Source organism: Eschrichtius robustus, chromosome 10, assembly GCF_028021215.1.
Source record: "Eschrichtius robustus isolate mEscRob2 chromosome 10, mEscRob2.pri, whole genome shotgun sequence".
In the NCBI taxonomy this organism is placed as follows: Eukaryota; Metazoa; Chordata; class Mammalia; order Artiodactyla; family Eschrichtiidae; genus Eschrichtius; species Eschrichtius robustus.
Genome location: NC_090833.1, coordinates 83,833,323 through 83,855,947, shown reverse-complemented (window position 1 = coordinate 83,855,947; position 22,625 = coordinate 83,833,323). Strand labels below are relative to the sequence as shown.

General features: G+C 42.1%; 1 protein-coding gene across 3 annotated transcripts in view; it reads right to left on the bottom strand.

The window, feature by feature from the left end:
• Nucleotides 1-22,625, bottom strand: part of NTRK2 (neurotrophic receptor tyrosine kinase 2) — a 366,665-nt gene that overhangs the window by 75,804 nt on the left and 268,236 nt on the right. For all 3 annotated transcript variants that reach the window (XM_068552108.1, XM_068552106.1, XM_068552107.1), the window contains 2 exons: nucleotides 13,633-13,763; nucleotides 326-498 (listed from right to left, as the gene is read on the bottom strand). In XM_068552108.1, the coding sequence (XP_068408209.1) occupies nucleotides 326-498; nucleotides 13,633-13,763 (304 nt within the window). The remainder of the gene's footprint in view (nucleotides 1-325; nucleotides 499-13,632; nucleotides 13,764-22,625) is intronic.

Sequence of the window (22,625 nt, the reverse complement as noted above, 5' to 3'; positions counted from 1 at the left end):
TATCCACCTGGCAAACTCCCACAGAGCCTAAGGCCCGTCTCAAATGCACATGTCATGTACCATTTAATGAACCAACGCTCAATAAACACAGGTGAAATGGAGTGGAATCATTAGTCTCACATTATATAGAGTTTGTTGATTCAGGAAAAGGAGCAATGCAGTGTCCTCAGGTTCTTTCTCTGTAGTAGGCATTGATGTTGTCACCAGGACAGGCTGTTCCAGAGAAAGGTCCAAGGGCCCCTTGGTCCTTCCCAGGAAGCCCCCTGTCCTCACCCCCAGGCTGTCTGAAGCCCACCTCCCACGTGGCCCCCGGTGCCCCCCATACCTGAGGAACTTGTTGAGGTCCCCGTGCTTCATGTACTCAAAGACCATGATGAGAGGATCACCCTCCACACAGACGCCATAGAACTTGACGATGTGTTCGTGCTGGAGGTTGGTCAGCAGCTCGGCCTCGCGGTGGAAGTCCTTGCGTGCATTGTCACTGGCATCTTTCAGCGTCTGGGGACCAGGGGCAGAGGGGAGAAAACCAACACAGCTTAGACCGAGGGCGTGAGAGGGAAGCTGCATTGAGAGGAATTCCTTTAGGGGGCTTTGAGGTTCCTGGATGGGAAGGGCATTCATCTCATGTATCACACAAAAGATTGAAAAACTAGCCTAATTCCTGAGGAAATAATGTTTGTATGAATAACTGAGGAAAAGTTCCTTCTGGGTACGCAAAGGTTTAGTTTATGATGGATTTACATAGATGTTCTTTCATTAAGTGACAGACATGAACTTTTTATAAGATATTGAATATAGTTCCCTGTGCTATACAGTAGGTCCTTGTTTATCTATTTTATATATAGTAGTGTGTATCTGTATCTGTTAAACCCAAGTTCCCAATTTATCCATCCCCCCCCTCCTTTCCCGTTTGGTAACCATAAGTTTGTTTTCTATGTCTGTGAGTCTATTTCTGTTTTGTAAATAAGTTCGTTTGTATCATTTTTTAGATTCCACAAATATTTGTCTTTCTCTGTCTGACTTCACTTAGTATGATAATCTCTAGGTCCATCCATATTGCTGCAAATGGCATTATTTCATACTTTTAAAGGGCTGAGTAATATTCCATTGTATATACATACCACATCTTCTTTACCCATTCATCTGTCAATGGACAGTTAGGTTGCTTCCACGTCTTGGTTATTGTAAATAGTGCTTCTGTGAACACTGGGGTGCATGTGTCTTTTAGAATTAGAGTTTTCTTCTTTTCCAGATATATGCCTAGGAGTGGGATTGCAGGATCATATGGTAATTCTATTTTTCGTTTTTTAAGGAACCTCCATACTGTTCTCCATAGTGGCTGTACCAGTTACATTCCCACCAACAATGTGAAGGGTTCCCTTTTCTCCACGTCCTCTCCAGCATTTACTATTTGTAGACTTTTTGATGATGGCCATTCTGACCAGTGCAAGGTGCAGACATTAACTTTTTATCCCCTTCATCCTTTTTAACCCTGGTCCCAATTACTACCTTGGACATCTCTCCCATTTGGGGGCTGGTTGTACTTTCTAGGCTGCTCTGCACACCTCGCCTCTGCTCATATAATCTTTGTAAAGCTTTATACTATGGAAATATTCAGTAGACAGAAGATCATAATGACCCCTCGTGTACCCATCTTCCAGCTTCAACAATGATCACTTTGCCAGTCTTTACTATGTAAGCTCTCCAAAAAGCCTTCCCCAACTTGTGCCCACACACACTGCTGGCTCAGGAAACATCCTTGCCAGTGAGCTCAAGAAGGTCAGTCACGCTGCCACAAAGACAATGTCCAGGAGCATGCCAGCTGGCCTCTGGTGCCTCTAGTTCTCTGCTCACCCACCACGGTGTCACAGCAGGGCACAGCTGGCATCTGTTGGTGCCACGCACACATGCTGAGCTCCTGTCCTGTGTCAGTCACTGACCAGAGCTGCGGTGGCATCAAGAAGACAATGACCCAAACAGGGGCCTCAGACATTCATGAGCAAATAGGGTGATAAATCACAATGATAATTCAAGCTCCAAACACAATGCCTGAATGAACTGGCTCCCCTGCATCTCTGTACAGCTTGATCTCTTGACATGCCTGTCTTGAAACTTATGCTTCCACCTTATGAAATGTCTGCAGCTGCCCAAATGACACGGACCATGCCCCCCTGCCCCTGGCCGTGTTCATCCCTCTGCCTGGGATGCTGATTCGACCAGGGTCACTGGTGTTGGAGGTTGAATAATGCCCCTCCCCAAAGGTATCCACCTCCTAATCCCTGTAATTTATGAATATGTTACCTTACATGGCAAAAGGGACTTTTTTATAAATTTATTTATTTATTTATTTTTTGGCTGTGTTGGGTCTTTGTTGCTGCACGAGGGCTTTCTCCAGTTGTGGAGAGTGGGGGCTATTCTTCGTTGCAGTGCGTGGGCTTCTCACTGCAGTGGCTTCTCTTGTTGTGGAGCATGGGCTCTAGGCACGCAGGCTTCAGTAGTTGTGGCTCATGGGTTCTAGAGCGCAGGATCAGTAGTTGTGGCACACGGGCTTAATTGTTCCTTGGCATGTGGGATCTTCCTGGATCAGGGCTCGAACCCGCGTCCCCTGCATTAGCAGGCAGATTCTTTTTTTTTTTTTTTTTTAAACATCTTTATTGGAGTATAATTGCTTTACACCACTGCGCCACCAGGGAGAAAAAGGGGCTTTGTAGATATGATTAAGGATCTTGATGTGGGAAAATGAGCCTGGATTATTCGAGTGGGCCCCAATGTCATCATAAACAAGGGTCCTTATAAGAGACCGGCAGGAGGGGCAAGAGAGAGAAGCTATTAGGATAGAAGCAGAGGTCAGAGAGGAGAGAAGATGCTGTGCTGCTGGCTTTGAAGAAGGAAGAAGAGGCCATGAGCCAAGGAATGTGGGCAGCTTTAAAAGCTGGAAAAGGCAAGAAAACAAACTCTACCCTAGACCCTCCAGAAGGAGCCAGGACATCTTGACTTTAACTAAATAAACTGATTTCAGACTTCTGCCTCCAGAACTGTGAGAGAAATAATTTGCGTTGTTTAGGCCACTGAGTTTGTAGTAGTTTGTTACAGCAACCATAAGAACTAATACACCTGGCTAACACTTAGCAGTCCTCCAAGACTGCGCTTGGCCATCACCTTTCTGAGAAACGTTCACTGACCCCCTCATCATTGTCACATCCCCACGGCCTGGCCTCCCAGGCTAGGTTGGATGACCCTTCTAGGTACACCTCGTACCCACCTCTATCATATTGCCAGCCACAGTACATTCTCACTGCATGTTTATTTGCTTATCTCTGGTGTATATGGTGAGCTTCTTGACACAGGGACTGTGCCTTCCACCTCTGCACTGCTGGCATTGGGCACGGGGCCAGGCACATGGCAGGTATTCAAGATTTATTTGTGCAATGAGCCAGGGTTTAAACCTGGACCTTTTGATGTGAAGCTAGAACTCCTCCCCTTTGGGTACCATAGTGTGAGGATCTGCCTTTGACTGAAAGGAGAACACAGACTTTGGCTCTGCTCTGGACCTCTCTGAACTCTGATTTTCTCTTCTGTAGGGTGAGGGTAACAATATCATCTACTTCACAGGGTCCCTGGGAGGATTGGATGAGATAGACTAAGTTGAGATGCCTCCCAGGCTCCCTGGTACAGACAGATATTTGGGAGATTTGAATTTGAAACTCCAAACAAGTTGCATTCAATTTGCTCACACTAGGATCCAAGAAGGCCAAAAGGTGCATGGATAAGGCGGGGGGCCAGCCCAAGGCACGAAAGTGCCTCTGAGTCTGCCGCTGGTTCCCTCCTGAAATCCCTTGAAGCCTGCAGAATTTTCTCAGAGATCCAGTCTTTTTATGCAGGGGCTCCTCTGAGTCGCTGAGATCGCTTATTTCTATGGCCTTGGTCCATCTTTAACAGTGTGTTGGAGAAGGCAAATGAAATTTTCAGGTCATTATCACAAAGCATGAACAAATTCTGCATGTAAATTTTCTTCTCAAGTTTCAGCTATGTAGTGTTGACTCAAGAATGCTAAATTGTGTGTGTGTGTGTGTGTGTGTGTGTCTGTTTGTCTGTGTGTGTTAGAGAAAGAGGTGGGGGGATGTCAGACAGTGGGGTAGAGTGGGAAAGAAGATAGGATTTTCACTGGGGAGGCACCAAACTGAAAGACGTAACAAGCATTTCATATTTCCATTTCCTCAAAGCAAAATCCTATGGGAAGAGACTCCACTCTTAGTGCAATGTTAAAAACTGTGTTTCAGTAACATTTTTGAATTTAGGAGAGGAGATTTCACTATTCATGGGACAAATACATTTCACAAACCTGGCCTCATCCTATGTGCCCATCCATTTTTACATGTCAAGTTCTTTTTCTAAATTATAATCCAATTCTATTTTAAGAGATTCAGAAAATATGGCAGTAACGAGTTGGGCAAAATCATCTTCTGAGTTTGGCACTCGAAGGACAGAATTTTTCTAAGGGTGGAACCATAGCCAGACAGCAATCAGAAGCTGGAAAACTCCTGCTATCAACCCTATTTATAGAATTCATCTCTGTTTTAGCACCATGGCTGATTGTGTCCCTTGGCAATGGACATGAGACGGCAGCTTCCCTCACTGACAACTCCCTCCACTGAAGTTTCATTTTGACAGGCATATTTGCCCCATCACTGAGCATTGCTATTTTCTTATTCCTAGTGTCTGCTTTGTAGCTTCGTTTCTTCTTATTCCTGGTGAATTTCCTGACACTCTAAAGATGCCATCCTTTCTGAAGACATTCTCAAGGGAGAGGTCTTATCCTGAGCTGCAGCGAGTTGCTGCCTGGAGTACACATTAAGTCAGAGTTGGAAGAGTGGATTAGCATGACATAAAGTCAAGCACAGAACTGAGAAACTAGTGAAAGTAAAATAGAAGTAAGGAAATAAAAACAAAAGGAAGCTTAACATTCATCTGAAATGCTTCCACAGAATATTAAGGCTAATGGGAAGCTGGTAGGGGAGGCAAGAACACTTATTTGAAATCATTGGTGTGATTGGATGTTGTGAGCCATGACAAATGATTGTGCATTTCGAAGTATAGGTGGTTTAGGAGGCACAAGGTAACACGAAGATTGTGTCCTTTTTAAAATACTGATGTCATATTCTTCTCCTATACTTTTTAGAGAGCATAGAAACAGAGTTAAGGTGAAAGAGAAAAAAAAGAAGAGATTATTATGGCAAAACCTCACAATGCCCAATGCACACCACTGTGCTTAAAGCAGAGAGGGAAATGAGTAAACCCTCCTACGAGGCAACCAAGATGGATAAGAATGTTTGTCAACATGCCTAAGCTCTTCTGGGTCAAGATCTGTTGCTAATGGAGACTGTTTACTCTTCTGATATCTTCTAGACCTGCACTGTCCAATATGGTAGCGATCATCTGAAATACGGTCCAAATTGAGATGTGTGTAAAATACAGATTTCAGATTCTGGAAACTTGGTATGCATGAAATACCTCATTAATATTTTTAGATTAACAGTATATTGAAATGATGATATTTTAGATAGGTTGAATTAAATAAAACACATCAATACAATGAGCTTCGTCTGTTTCCTTTTACTTTTTAACGTGTAGACTAGGAAATTTTAAAACAGAAATATGGCTTGCTTTTGTGGTCCATGTTATACTTCTATTGGACAGACCTGTTCTGTAAAAGTCACCTTAGTAAGCTATTAATGGGTCAACCTACTTCTTGGGAATGTTGGAAAACAATGCTAAACTGAAACAGAGTTAAGGCAGACACCCTCCTTATAAGGTCCTTACAGGCAATGATTATTCAAGTATTTAGGGTAAGCCATAGTCACGAGGCTTCTAACTTACAGGGTCCTCTCTAAAGAAAAGTAGAGGAAGCTTCTAACCAATGCTTACAAAAGTGAACTTTTGAGGAGTATATTGTAATAAATTCAGAGATAGAAAGAGCTTGATAGAAATAAAATCTTAGAAACTAGGAAGAATGTAGTAGCTGTCTCCCCAACATTCCTACAAATGTAAAAGCTAATTAGATGACTGTATAAAAACAGTAATGATCACACACACACTCAGATAGTGCTCGCTGTACTAGAAACCAACACTCTGTGTAACTTTGCAGTTACATATGATTGACTGCAAAGGCCAGTCTATCATATGTAACTGGCCTTTGCAAGGACTTTAATTATATACCAAGTGCCAGAGTCAAATACAAGATTCATAGCCAGGGTGTTGACTGCTGCTATGTTTATTTTCACCATGGTGCTCTCATGGTTCCAAATCTAACAAGCCAACCATCCAATGGGAAACATGAGGTTAATTTCTAATTCGTATACTTTAAAATACTTGCAATAATTTGGGGGATAAAATTGATGGTTTGTGCATGTATATTACATCAAGTTGCATATTACAAATGCTAAATCTTTGAAAGATGGGAAACTAATTCATAGCAACTGTCACATTAGAGAAATATTGACTCAAAAGAGTGAATCAGAAGTTGGCCTCCGACAGGCACAACTGCAAGATATTTACAGGCTTTAAATATGCTAGCATACAATTGACTGAGACAATTCCACTAGATAGAAAGGAGCTGGTAGATCACAGTAGACCATGACTCGATTACGAGTTCTGCTGTCATGTTAATTAAAAAGCAGCCCATCTATCACAATGCACATGTTCTAGAGATACAGAGGAGTGAAATGAATACTCCAGCTATTTTGGTATCAGATGAGACCTCATTAGAGTGAAATGCACTGCTTGTTTTCAGCATTTCTGAAAAGATGTGGATAAATTGGAGAAAAGCCAGAAAAAAAGGGTTAACAGGACAAATTAACAAGACAAAAAACAGATCTCCCATCAAAGGTTAAAAGTTGAAGTTACTGGGAAAGGGACATTGATGGAGAAACTTAATAATGGGGGCCCACCGTGACAAGTACAAGAGGGATTCTGACACGGAAAATGTTACTGTCCATCCTACAGCACATGTGGGTGTGCACGTACACACACACACACAAGCACATGCACTCACACACGCGCCAGGGAAGAATGCATTTCCACTAAAGGACATAGAAATCTATTAAGCAGTGCCCGGACCATATAGATGATTAAGCCTTTTAACAAGCCACTGTTCAAAGTTCTACCATTTCTGTTCCCAGAAACTTGTAAAGATGGAATTGATAGTATTTTCTGCAACATTATATTCTGTTAAGGAATACAAACAATTTTTTTAGGGCAACACTGACAAATGTTCTCTTAAATACGCTAACCTTGTCATCATCAATTTCTATTTTGTGGGAACAGGGATTTCACACACCAATTTAAATGGAGAAATGGAGGGGGGCACGGGAGGAGGAGGGAATGGTTGAGAGACTTCACAGTTAATCAAGATGTGAGGACTGATGTGACAACTATCAGTAGAAAATAAAAAGAAGGAAGGAAAGGAAGGAAGGGAGTGAGGGAGGGATGGAGGGGGGAAGGAAGGAAGGAAGGAAGGAAGGAAGGAAGGAAGGAAGGAAGGAAGGAAGGAAGGAAGGAAGGGAGGGAGGAAGGGAGGAAGGGAGGGAGGAAGGGAGGAAGGGAGGAAGGGAGGAAGGAAGGACAGAGGGAAGGAAGGAGAGGAGAAAGAAAATAGCCATCTGTCTTAAAAATAAACTTGCCTGGGGAAAGCACTTGAATCGATGAACTCTTGACGCTCTTTCTCATTTACAAATTGCTTCCCTGTTCCAGACTGAAGGATAAGCTGTCTTTTTCGAGTTCTCCTACTGCCCTTACACATATTCTGAGACAACTGGCTCTAGTTGCTTCTGGCCCATAAGTGTCCTCGCCTGTGTCACATGACCACCTTGGATGCTTGGACCGCAGGCAGGTGCCTGGCAGGAACACTGACTGGAGTAACTGGATGCGTGGCATTTCCTTCTTAAGGAACCTAAAGGTGAGTAATAGAGACCGTAGGAGCAGCAGTGGGCAGTAGGCAGCAGCCCAGTGCTAGGGAACAGCGGAGGGGAGAGACAGCTGTGCCACACCAGCAGGGAAGCCTGGAGGAGAGCCCTAGTGCCTCCTGCGAGGATAACAAAGGGACCGTCCTAAGGGCCAACTCAGATCCTGGTGAGCTCCTGGATCCCAGCTGCTTCATTCACAGTGAGGCCCAGTGGTCCTGCAGGTCCTATTTGAGTCATTCATCTTTCAGTTTTTCCTGTCAGATCTCTTTCCCCTGTCTTTTTGTTTAGCATCTCTAATATTCTTTCAGAGAACCCATGCCTCCTTACATTTGGTCCATGGGTGTGGGTAGAGCTGACCTCATCTTCCATTTGCAAGGATATGCATGTGACCCAGGCCTAGATAATCAGAACATTCTATTCCCTTGGCTGGAGGGCCTGGTGAAACAACTCAAGACAAGCCAATACGAGTTGGCCCTTCGACTTTTGCATAATTGTTGGGAAAGAAGAGCTCTCTTTTGGGTTGCTAGGATGGCCACATCTGAGCCCAGAGCCACTGCTGCTGAGTCTTTAGCATAGTGTGGGGAGAACCTGCCAGAGAATACAGTCAGCAGAGAAGAAAGCAGAGCCAGGAGATGAAGAGAGAGAGAGAGAGAAAGAATTGCTGATGCCCTGGATCTTTCAGTGCCTGAAGCTAGAGCACCAGCAGCAAGGTCTTCCAGTAGCTTGGGCAAATACATTCCCTTTTCTGCTTAAACCAGCTTGAGTTGGGTTTTCAATGAATATTATATTGCTCTTATTATCAAAGCCGATTAAGGTATTTTGCTTGTATCCTCCTGAGGCCAAAGCACTCATCCGGAATCATTTTCCTTATTTCCACCTATTCCCTTGAATTACATTTCTACCCAGGAAAACATGAAAATCTCTCTCATCATTATACACAAATAAGCACAACTACACACTCCTTTGTATTACTTGATAAGTGGTATTATGTTGAATTTCCTCAGTTTGGTTTATTAGGGCACGTGTAGAATTCAGTAAGTGAAAACGTGGTGCTCAGTGGGCATGGGGCTGGTGAGGAGGTCGGAGTTTTAGCCCTAGGTCTGACATTAAGTGATCTCATTCAAGCTATGTAAGTTTGGATAGGTCATTTATCTTCTCTGGACCTCGTTGGCAAAATGTATGAGTTAAGCTAAAGAATTTCAATAATAGCTCTATATATCTGCACAGTGATTCAATCATTTCTAAAATGATTTCTCATTAGATTATATCATATATATATATATATATATATATATATATATATATATATATATATATATATATATATATCTCATGAAATTATTTCTTACCTAGAAATGCTAACTGCCAATTATTTACATTTTCAAAAGGCTATTATTTCAATAGCCCATCCATCCGTCCATTCAACAAGCATTTATTGCCTGCTACTACATATTAGGCAATGTGCTAAAAGGCATGGTTCCTACCCTCAAGAATATGTCACTCTAATGGAGAAGATAGATACTCATGTCATTGATTAAATATACCCACGAATACACATATAATTAACAACCTTGACATATGCTGTAAAGGACAAGTACAGATGCCTTAATACATGGAACTGGGAGTTCTGACCTAGACAGGGGAGCAGCAAGGGGAAGTCTCCTTGAAGGAGCAACTCTAGCTGAGAGCTGATGGGTGAGTGGGAGCTGTGTGGCCCTGAGGCTGCGCTGGGGCCCTCCAGGCACGGGCATAGCCACAGCGTGTTGGATACTACTTTGGGCTGGCTCACGGTAACGTGCCACAGGGTGTATCAGTCAACTCTGCCAAAACGCTTGCATCATTTCCTCTGTTGTTGACAAGCGAATATTCAGAAACATGAAAAACAAAAAGCCTTCATTAGATGCTAAAGAAAGTGCCTGCTGAACTCAGATGTCACCATTTTGCATCTCCATCTCGCCAAGTCTTCCTGTGCAGAATCTCTGACTCGCTTTAACTTACACCTTGAGGAAGGCACTCAAATTCTCTGGGTCTTGGATTTGCCATTTATAAAACATGGGGCTTGGATTATAGATTATAGATATGATTCCTAAGGCCTCTCTTGTGTTCAGCATTTTCTGTTTCTAGAAGTACACCTGAGTTAGTGGAGAGGGGGAAGAGAGGCCATGAATCCTACAAAGCCCACTTGTGGCTATATTTAAAAAATGAAAATTAGCGCACATTCACAGCACAAGGAAAGGTTGTAGGAATTGTAGCTATTGAAATGCAGGTTGGATGGAGCCAAAATTAGTTAACGCATCCACAGCTAATGCAGGGAAATGGTGATGCAGTGTTTCCTTGGCAATTGAGTTACTTAAAGGTAAAGGAACTCATTTTGATCAAAGACCGGTTTCTCTGCTTCTCATTCTCCCTGTGGGTTCTTCAGTTGTCATTCAGTGGAAAGGGACAAATCCATTTCACTAAAAAACAAAGGTCATCCCAAAAATCAAGAAAAGGGCAATCCGGCTGGATCCAAACAAGCAGATACTCTAATGGGAGAGGCCTGTTCAGCCTCCCATGCGCCCTTGAGGGGCTTGCGCATGCCTTAGGATCGCTCCCACTTTAAACTGGCTTCTGTGGATCCCTCAAACCTTAAGTCATTTGGGGCAAGTGATGCCAGAATTTACAGGAACCTGATGTCTGTCAGTCTGAATGCAAAACCTTGGATTTCAAACCAGTCAATTCCTTCTAGAGAAGGAAAAAGGACAATAGCTGCTATTTCTTAGCATGCATAATCAATGCTGCAGGGGTTGCTAGGCAACAGGCAGGAAGACCGTCAAACATCCCTGGGTGCCTCCAATGGAGGAGGAGTAGCCCTGGCAGCCATTCCTCAGAGGTGAAGGGCTATGCAGGCCCTGGAGGCCACGTTCAGTTTGTCTCAGTCCTTTAAAAAAAATCCCTTTATTGTGGTCAGGATGGAACCATAGACATTTTCCTCCCAGGCTTATTAGATAGTCTTTGAATACACTTTCAATTGGCCCACATGCCTAAAAATGAGCAGATCAGGCTGGCGAGAGGCAGCTCTATGAAAGGTTCATGTGTTTTTCTGACCCAATTCATCCCGGAGCCCGTGAAAGATCGGACTTGTTTCTTGCATGGCTGTAGCCTCTGGATCCCAGAAAGTTAAAATGGGCCTCCTCTCTGAAGCTTGAAATCATTCTGGCCAATGTAAGCAAAGCCTCTGATTTCAACAAAAGTTCACATTCAAGGTCATTGAGATGAGATTTCTTAGCTGTGCGACCTTGAAGTTGAAATGAATTTTTAAGCTGTAGATATTTTGTTCTCTCTACTTGAGATAAAGGGACAAATTTGCTTGGTTTTGTTTTTGCTTTGTTTTTCAGCAGTGTTGATTAAAGAACAAACGCTCATCGTGGGTCGTTAATTTATAAACATTTATTTGGCAAAGCCATGAGGTTTATGGGGGCTAGGGCCTGGGTCGGAGTCGGGGGTGGGATTAGGGCTATGACTGAGATTTAAACCAGAAAGAAGCCTCACTGGCAGTAGTGATGGGAAGCATGTTGTGGGCAGAACAACTGGCTACACATTGCTGACGCTGGCTGATCCTTCATCATTATGAGCCCAAGCCCTGAAATCCTGTTTTAGCACTAGTTTGGAAGGAAATGTAGCATCTGAGTTGAGGGCGTCGTGGAGTTAGTCTCCTTAAGGACACTGCAAGAAGTACACCGGACCAGGAGCGGAATTAGGAGTGATACGGAAATGAAAGGCAATACCCACTGAGAAATTCTGTGAGTCTATCTCTTTATCAGGCTGAGGTCTTTCAGCTATTCCTACACTGTCCTCTAGGTTTCCCTAATCTCCCAGGATTTTCTCACATTCAAAGATTTCACCTTGTGACCCCATGAAGTGAATTTCTGAAGGCCTGACTTAGCTCCCTGGATGGCCTCCAAATATCAGTGGGAAACATGGCCCCAGGGCCTTCAATCTCCCTGCCTATGACACATGCTAGACTAGGCTTATATGTTCCCTAAGTGTCTTCCAGCTCTAACCTTGCATCAGGCTATGAATCTACAAAAACAGAGGCACCTTGCAGTCCCATTTTTCCAAAGGGGGGAAAAAAGATAGCAGCAGAAGAAAGCAAAGACTGCAGATATAACACTGCCAAATGTTCTGAACATTTTGTGCTTTAAAAAATAACAAACTTTTTGAGTAAATGAAAGAAAAGAGGAAGGAATTGCAGCAGCAGGAATTAAACATCCTCAGCGTCCCCTCAGGATTCTCACTTTACACCACTCACCCCACTTAACCTCGCATCTCTCTAGCATCTCCCTTCCCCTCTTCTCTACTCTGTCTCACTCCCCTCCTCCATCTACCTATCTTAGAGATGATGTTTATTTGATGGATATTACATTGCTCATCCCTAGAAAGGTCTGTCCTTTATTCACCCCAAAGTGGGGCTTTTTAGGAGCCTTTGCTGAGAGTCTAAGAGTATCCGTGCCACTCGGCTTAGTTACTTTTGATGACAAGGAAAGCAAATACACAGCGTTTCATCCAGATGAACTTTAACAGAAACTGTGTTTAGTCTGCAGGTTGGGGAAGTTCAAGAATCATTTTGTTTCTCTCCTCTGTTACCCATTACACATATATTGAAGTATTTTAAGGCTAAGTACAACAGTAATGGAATACATGTCTCATTTTTAAAAAGTTGTCCTGGTTAAAATGAGTAAATAAATGCCATTTGTACAAATATTCTGTGTTTGGCCAAACAAACAAATAAAAACCCAAACTCAATCATGTTAGGCCAAGAAGTTACATTTTATTACATTAGCCATGTCCGTATTCATTTGGTATTTAATTCATTTTATAAACATATGCCTTTTTTAAGTGTTTTACATATATTATACCTTGGTGAGTTGTTTTTTCGTAATTTTGACAATGCATGTGTAAAAGATATGCTGAAGTCTTTTGTGCTATTTATGTTGATTCTTGTGATTTAGAGAGCTCAGTGGAAATTTTAGCCCTTTCAATAATGTTTATCTTATTGAAGAACAGGTCTCCTTTTTTGAGTTTATGAAGAAATGACTATGATGAAGGACTTTCAGACTTCTGTATTTCAGTAAAATCTTGTGTCTCCTAGGGCGGTGGGATCTACCAGAGATGTCACCCATCCCAAATGGAATCATGCCTAGGGCCTTGGAGACATTTGGGAGGGACAAAGTAAGTATAACAGAAGTTCTCAGCAGAACTGAGGCTGAGAGGGGAAGTGAAGGCCACAGTCTCCCTTCCAGAACCTTCAAACAGGAGACAACCTCCCACTGAGCTTGGACAAGCACTGAGCAACCTGAGGAGACAGCGGAGTCTCCAAGACTTGGCTGGTTGGATTCTGTTTGACCCCATTGACCTCTATCCAGAATTTAGTTAACATTGACTGGGAAGAGTAGCTCAGAGCTATTCACAGCCTGTAGACTGGAAGGTTGTCCCTGAGCAGAACCTCTGACACTTGGATGTGCCCCAAATACCCTTCTCACTGTCCATTCCTTTAAAGGAATTGGAACACATCCACCATAGCAGATGTAATTTGCTCCTGAATTGGCCACTACAATAACATAAAATAAAGCATCACCTCCACACCTGAGTGTGACCACGGATAATGAGACGTTCTGGAGTGTTCGCTTACCTTCACTGCCACCAAGATCTTGTCCTGCTCAGGACAGAGGTTATAGCATTCAGCTAGGAAAACTTTTCCAAAGGCTCCTTCGCCTAGCTCCCTTTTCAGAACAATGTTATGTCGCTTGATGTGCTGAACAACTGTAAAACAAAGACAGAATGGACATTGGAATAGAGGCGTGTGGAGCTGCAGGCAGAGGATGGGGAGTCAGTGGCTGCATCCTGAGCTTGCAGGCCCCCGGTTCTCTCCTCCGCAATGGGTAACCAGATGGGAAGCTCAGGGTCCATCCGTAAGGTCCACCCCAAAGGGTTGGAAGGTGGCGGCATTGGCTTGCTCTCCGGAGTGGAATTATTGTTTCTGATAGAACTAAAGGAACCACCTAGCCGTTGGCTGCAGAATGTCATTAATGAGCTTTACAGACTAGGAAAGGGGAGAAATGAGAAGGGAATGGATATTAATGGCAGGCCTCCCACAAGCCAGATGTTTTGCATGTATTTGTCAGTTATGTGTCTAGTGGGAAAGGCAGAATGCTAGCCAGGAAGCCTTAAGTCTTTGTTAAGCCCCCTCAGACTCCTGAGGGAGAGAGGCTCAGAGGATACAAAGGGAAAATGCAAGATCTGTGCATTGCTGATAAAGGCTGTGTCCTCACCTCACTTTTCGCCTCCTGCTGAGGTAGGCTCCATGGTTGAGCCTTAGTGACGCCTTTTGTTTAGACCAGAAATGTCTAGAAAAGACTGGCTTCCTTAGCTCCTTTCTAAGATTGTGTCCTAGTCTTGGCTCTCCAAAGCTAAGAGGAGACAAGAATAGAAGCATCTGGGGAAGGGAGAATATTCCTCCCTCTCGTCCAGAGCAGAGCTGGCCCATGTCACTCATCCATGTGCCTTACTGGAGAAAGAGGCAGGAGGTGGTCCAGAGTCCTTTAGAGCCCAGTAGTGCAAGGTGGGAGGGGAGTGAGTGATTCTCAGGACAGAGCCAGTGGAGAAGCCCTAAAAGAGACTGTGCAGAGGACAGAGCTGCAGTGTGAGCTTGGGCCTCTTCACCCAGCACATCAAGTGTTGGATCCCTTAGACCAGGGTTTCCACCAGGTCAATGGACAACTCATCCCTGAACGGCAGAGTTTAAAAGGACTCTGACTCCCTCTAGAGCTTGGAATGTGCAGCCGACAATATTCTCTCATTTGACTCTCACCACACTGGGAAGCATCCTTTTCTACATTTTACACTTGGAGAAACTAAGTCTGCAAGAATTTCAATGATGCATAGCATGGGAATGGAGGAGTTGGCATTTGAACTCAGGTCTCTCTGAATCCAGAGTCTGTGATTTTTCTTCGACACCACAAAGTTCCTTTCCAATTGTAAATTGTGTTAAGCATAAGCATAACAAGAGAAATAGAAATATATAATAGGCTAAAAAGTAAAAATAGTCTTCCAGCTTCCTCTCTGCTTAATTCACTCTTCAAAGGCCAGTTCAAACTCTCAAAAGTTCAAAAGTTCAAAAGGAAATACAAAGCATATCTCTGTAGTTTTAATAATAATAAAGTGAATACCCATGAACCCCCCATTCCATTGTAAGAAACAGAATATCACTAGTACTTTTAAAGCACTAGTGTTCTTTCTTGATTGTACCCACTTCCCACTCACCTCCCAGGGGTAACCACTATCCTGTATTTTGTGTTAATCATTTGCCTTATTGGTTTGCTACCAATGACATATCCCAAACCAGAGATTGTTGGGCTATGCCAGTTTTGAACTTATATAAATGGAATCATACTACAAGCATCCTTCCATGTCTTACATCTGTCACTCAACAATGTCCATGAGATTGAATTACATTGTGTGTGTAGTAGTAATTCTTTTGCTTTTACTACTTTAGAATATTCTGTGGAAGGACTGTAACACCATTTATTTATCCATTCTATGTTGATGGATATGTTATACAGTTTCTTTTTAGATACAGCTTGATATAAAATGCAACTGGTGATTAAGGTTATGCTTTAATAGGATTTTTCCCCTTATAATTCATGTGGTTTGGAGGTATGGCTTCTTCCATAGGCCTCTGGGAACTCAGGGTGATAAAAATCAAAAGGTCTTTTATGAGCAACATTATTAATGAATCTAAGAATGTATATTAATTTCTCATGCTCCAGTAGCAATGCCTGAATTTAAGAGGGGAGAAATGTGTTCATTAGGAAGAGTGCCCATATGAAGAGATGAATGTAATTCTTGCAGAGAATTAGCTGCCCTATTTAAATCTAATATTTAACTCCATGGTTGTCACATGTTCATTGGGAATTAAATTGCCACTTGATTTACTTTACACTCCAACCAGATCAAGGCAAGTATTTAACTTTTTTTTTTTTTTTGCATTTGATTTATACTTTTCCTCCCTCCCTTCCTTCCTCCTTTCTTTCCTTCCTCCCTCCCTCCTTTCTTTCTTTCTCTCTCTCTCTCTCTTTCTTTCTTTCTTTCTTTCTTTCCTTCTTTCTTTCTTTCTTTCTTTCTTTCCAAGCAGTAAAAAAAAGTTGGTGGCAAATAAGTTCATAAAGCTATGGATAAAGCCACAACTTGATCATCTTCAAAGCTAAAATTGATGAGACCAGTTTTCCCATGTTGACCTTGAAGGCAGTAAATGTATCTTTTCTTTAAGAAATGGGCTATTTTGCATTAATTTGTTTTGCTATGTTTGAGACATAATAGATTACAAGAATGCTGGCCTTTTGCCAATGTACTCCCTCTAAATAGAATGAATTTCTCTTTTCTAAGACTGGAAGCCACCAAAGGGCACAGGTAACAATTTTGTGTTTGTATTTGCATTCCTGCCAGGGTCTCACAGCAGGTGCTATCCAAACATTTGTTGAAAAATGTGCCGAATGATAATAACAACAATACATAAATACTGTTTAGTTATATTATTTCAGTTAACTGACAATAACCTTACTGAGTATGTAGGCAATAAAGCAGCCCAATTCTCCAAGATGTCAGGAGTAAGGAGAACAACTAGTCTGAAGCTATTACATCCTTGAGCTAAGAATTTCTTCCCATTCTCTTCCAGGAGAGCATCGGGACTTATCCCAACCTGCCTCATTGCCTGCTTCCCTCAATCAAGGGAAGTCCCCAGTACCCTCTCAGGGCCTCCCTCTTTATCCAGCCTCAAACCCCCAAATTGCTCATAAGTGCCCAAGGTTGAGCCAATGCTAACGCCTTCACCTCCCTCACAACCCCTTCCATCGGTCCCTCTGGGCTCACTCCCCTGTCATCCACAAGCTCCCTGTATCCTCAATCTCTCCTTAAACTTCCCTTTACCTCATCCTCCACTCAAATAAAACCTTAGCTATGTCTGTGGAAACTCATGCCTTCCCCCTGCAGCCCTCTCGAATGAAAGCCATCCCCACTCCTCACTCCCAGGTACTTCAAGGCCTGTGTGCCTGATGTCTGACCATTACCCACCCCACTCCTTCTAGAGCCCCAGCCAGCTGAAAGCATCTATCTTAGGGAGCCATCAGCCTGACCATGTCTGCCCCCTCACTCTGATATCTTGGCTACTCCTCTCACCCACTGAGCTCCTGGCTCAAGCTTTCCCTTGCTATCCTCCCGATGCCATCATTCTCAGGGCCTGAGGCACAGAGGGCTGAAGTAGCTTGCCCAAGCTATACAATCACTTGGCTGCCATTTGTCTTGTGTCTTTCAATAGTGCGGCTGAGAGACGAGGCATTGGGAAGTTTGGTTTGGCTGTTTGCATGGCATTTAGCTGACTTTTTCTGGGAGCAAGACTTCCTTTTTTTAAATTTTATTTTATTATTTTTCTGGGGGGGGGTTGTGGGGGGCTCACCATGTGGCCTGCAGGATCTTAGTTCCTTGACCAGGGATCAAACCTGTGCCCCACTGCAGTGGAAGTGTGGAAGTGTGGAGTCCTAACCACTGGACCACTAGGGAAGTCCCAAGACTTTCCTAATGAAGGAAGCAATGCACTGGTTCCCATTCTAGACAGTCTCACTGTGGACAAGCACTTTGAATAACACTGCCTTAAAGGGTCCTGGGAATCTTGGGTTCATTTTATACAAAATATCCTCAGTGAAGTGAGTCTAAAGATTCCATGATAAATAAGCTATCAGGTAAGCATGTTAAAATTTTTACACACTTCTTTTCTCTGAGGTCAGTCAATTCTCTGCTTTTAACTTTGGAGACTCCAGTAAAAAGACCTCAAACCCAACATGAATAACTAATAAAAAAATAAATGAAAGCCCAGACTCTACCATAAACGGCTCCTTAGTTTCGGAGGAAAACTCAAAACAATAATTGATTTTTTTAAAAAAAGTTTTGTAAAAAAAGTGTCTCTGAAATTCACCTTGCCAAAAAAAAAAAAAAAAAAGAGTATCTTGAAGAGGTGTAGGTGGTGTAGGAGCTATACCAACAAACTCATGTGGTCTGCAGACTGATCTGTGTACGTTCATATAGTCAAAACAAAGGGTGTGATTAGATTATTGTGCAAATAAATCTACTCTGTGGAATTGGGGAGAAATTGATGACCAGCAATAATAATCGTGATGAGGGGCTAAAAACTGTCTGGATGTCTTTATCACTAATGGAATTTTCCAGAGTAGAAATTTGGTGCCCTTGGTTATTTTCTTCCTAAGTACCAGAACTGAGTAGATTTCTGGTTTTGTATTAGTATCACATTACAGCCACTGAAAAATGCATTTTGTCACAAAGTGGCTTCAGTAGTTTATGGAGATGCTTGCAGTTTCAGATGGTTTAAATCAAATTCCTGGTATCAATATTTCCCAGAAGTAAATATTCTATATTTACACACAGGCTATAGTATCAACCCATGTCTATATTCATTATTACTAAATCTAAAACTAACAAAAGAAATAAATAAATACAACGCTACCCACTTAAGGTTGAAATCGGAAATATATCCTCCCATTTCCTCAGTAATGGGGTTTCATAGAGATCCTTGGCCTCCTGGACGCATCCTGCTCAGCACCTGGACATTTGAGACATTTATTGAGTCTCAATATATGTCAAGTACTAAGTGACCTGCAGTTAAAGGAAAGATATTTTAAAGTTGTGAGTAGGATGGTAAAAAGTAATATACCCCAGAAGATAATGTTCTGTATTAGGAGCAATCTTTCTGTTGCCCTATAGACCTAAATGTAGGGCCTGCCTCAATAGTTCCAACGCAAAGGACCAGATGCTATGATGGGAACAGAAGCGAAATATCATCGAGGCTGACTCCCTCATGTCTGACAGTCAGCCAGTGAGTCTCAGAGAGGTGAAGTAACTTCCCCAGGACCACACAGCTAGAAGGAGACCAAGCTAGAACTCAGATCCCCTGACTCTCAGAAGAATGACCTTGTAACAGAAACCCCTATTTGAGACTGCAGGCAGTGAACATTCCCTGACAGTAAAGTGATAAAAGGTATTTCATTTAGTTAATTATCTCTTCAACTAGAAATACTTGAAACATTGACGTTTATCATCTGAAATGGATCAAGTATCTCATAATGAAGAATTTCATTAGAAAATGGCCAATAAACATAAAATATGAGTGCAAAAAGCGGGATGTCAAAACTATGAAAAATGCTTGAGCTTGATTTTAAATGCAATTAACAAAAATTATTTACTAAATATCTTAATGTCTATTTCATAGAGAGCATATTGAAACAGGTTAAGTCATCCACCTTGTAAAAGTAAATTTGTATGAAAGACAGGAACTATGTTTTTTGATTTCATCTATATTTTTATTAAGATATAAATTGGGACTAAATTGAAAATAAATGCAATTAAGACCAGAGATATAAACCACACCAGGACAAGACAAAGCCAAATATTCATAAATAATATTAATGATGAAATAAAACGTAATAATACTGAGCCATTCTTAAGCACTTTTCAACAAAAAATCTCAATGTGCATTACCATCGATTAATTTTTATATCCCTCTGAATGAGGTCAATAGTCACATTTATTTTACATATGACACCTCAATGAATTGACTACCTTGTGAGCAATCCACTTATCCTTTTCCAAGTGCAATTTCCAATGAAATGAGGAAGTACGGAGGGAAGAGAGGAGCCCTAACATGTGCTGATTGCTATTATGGGCCTGAAAATGTGCTGAGAGGTTTACAAGCAATATCAATCTTCATAGCTATCCAGTAGGGTATCCTTATTTCCATTTTCAGATTAAAGTAAAAACAAGAGGATCATATTAGCTAAATCAGTCACCCAAGTTTGTACAATTGGTAATAGGCAGAGTTTAAATTCTTTCCACTACAACACTCCACCTTCCCTTGGCCTTCTTACAACAGACAAAGTGTAAGAGAAAGTGAGCTTGACTTTGCCCACCTAGGGAGTCATGGGTCTACTTTTATCAACGTAGTTCAACAAAACTTTATTAAACACCTACTGTAGCCTCGGCATTTTTCTGTGGCCTAGTAAAAAGGATGCACAAAATAATCCCTGTTCTCAAGGAACTCACAACATAAAAGGACAGAAAAACACATGCTTATACCTATCATAACTTTTACTTGTACCTCTGTTTCATTCACAAAAGATTCAGGTACTTTATGTGATCATGCAAGAGAAAGCAAAAACTTAAACAAGAACTGAAGTCAGAGAAAATGGAAAAGAAGGCTTAAACAAGATGTTAAGTAGAAATGCAAACATGCAGATTCTAAGGTTCCTCATCCTTATTAAAATTAAGTCATAAATTGATTCTGAGTTTCCTGGCAGCAGAAGCCAGGATGAAATGCAATAATTTATAAAATTTTGACTACCCATAAGTAAGGACACAGAAATGTCTTATGGTAAGTAAGATTCTTCACAGAATTTAGTTTTGAAAGGAATTTATGGAATGGATTTTACACAGGAGATAAATGTCCTTAACAATGTCTGTAAAGTAAATAGTGAGTTTCCTAAGAATATTTCTCATGGCAGAGCTCAATGAGAAATAAACGTATGATGCAAAAGCCACCCTCAGTCAAATATGCACAGTGCTTATCATTGCAATGGCATAAAAATCAATGTTTATGGGCTTACTCAAGAATGCTTTGGGCACTCTCTCTTGTGAGAACACTGGAGTCACAACTAACTGCTGTACAATCATGGACAGGAAGACACTGGAACTCACCAAAAAGGATACCCCACATCCACAGACAAAGGAGAAACCACAATGAGACAGTAGGAGGGGCACAACCACAATGAAATCAAATCTCATAACTGCTGGGTGGGTGATCAAAAACTGGAGAACACTTATACCACAGAAGTCCACCCACTGGAGTGAAGGTTCTGAGCCCCACGTCAGGCTTCCCGAACTGGGGGTCCGGCAATGGGAGGAGGAATTCCTAGAGAATCAGACTTCGAAGGCTAGCAGGATTTGATTGCAGGACTTCAACAGGACTGGGGGAAACAGAGACTCCACTCTTGGAGGGCACACACAGAGTAGTGTGTGCATTGGGACCCAGGGGAAGAAGCAGTGACCCCATAGGAGACTGAACCAGACCTACCTGCTAGTGCTGGAGGGTCTCCTGCAGAGTTGTGGGGTGGCTGTGTCTCACTGTGAGGACAAGGACACTGGCAGCAGAAGTTCTGGGAAGAACTCCTTGGCGTGAGCCCTCCCAGAGTCCACCATTAGCCCCACCAATGAGCCGGGTAGGCTCCAGTGTTGGTTGCCTCAGGCCAAACAACCAACAGGGAGGAAACCCAGCCCCACCCATCAGCAGACAAACAGATTAAAGTTTTACTGAGCTCTGCCAGAGCAACAGCCAGCTCTACCTACCACTAGTCCCTCCCATCAGGAAACTTGCACAAGCCTCTTAGATAGCCTCAGCCACCAGAGGGCAGACAGCAGAAGCAAGAAGAACTACAATCTTGTAGCCTGTGGAACAAAAACCACATTCACAGAAAGACAGACAAGATGAAAAGGTAGAGGGATATGTACCAGATGAAGGACCAAGATAAAACACCAGAAAAACAACGAAATGAGTGGAGATAGGCAACCTTCCAGAAAAAGAATTCAGAATAATGATAGTGAAGATGATCCAGGACCTCAGAAAAAGAATGGAGGCAAAGATTGAGAAGATGCGAGAAATGTTTAACAAAGACCTAGAAGAATTAAAGAATAAACACCTAGAAGAATTAAAGAACAAACAAACAGAGATGAACAACACAATAACTCAAATGAAAAATACACTAGAAGGAATCAATAGCAGAATAACTGAAGCAGAAGAACAGATAAGTGACCTGAAAGACAGAATAGTGGAATTCACTGCCACGGAACAGAATAGAGAAAAAAGAATGAAAAGAAATGAAGACAGCCTAAGAGACCACTGGGACAACATTAAATGCAACAACATTTGCATTATAGGTGTCCCAGAAGGAGAAGAGAGAGAAAGGACCCAAGAAAATATTTGAAGAGATTATAGTCAAAAACTTCCCTAACGTGGGAAAGGAAATAGCCACCCAAGTCCAGGAAGCGCAGAGAGTCCGAGGCAGGATAAACCCAAGGAGAAACATGCCAAGACACATAGTAATCAAATTGACAAAAGTTAAAGACAAAGAAAAATTATTGAGAGCAGCAAGGGAAAAACAACAAATAACATACAAGGGAACTCCCATAAGGTTAACAGCTGATTTCTCAGCAGAAACTCTACAAGCCAGAAGGGAGTGGCATGATATACTTAAAGTGATGAAAGGGAAGAACCTACAACCAAGATTACTCTACCCGGCAAGGATGTCATTTAGATTTGATGGAGAAATCAAAAGCTTTACAGACAAGCAAAAGCTAAGAGAATTCAGCACCACCAAACCAGCTCTACACCAAATGGTAAAGGAAATTCTCTAAGTGGGAAACACAAGGGAAGAAAAGGACCTACAAAAACAAAACCATAACAATTAAGAAAATGGTAATAGGAACATATATATCGATAATTACCTTAAATATGAGTGGATTAAATGCTCCAACGAAAAGACACAGGCTCACTGAATGGATGCAAAAACA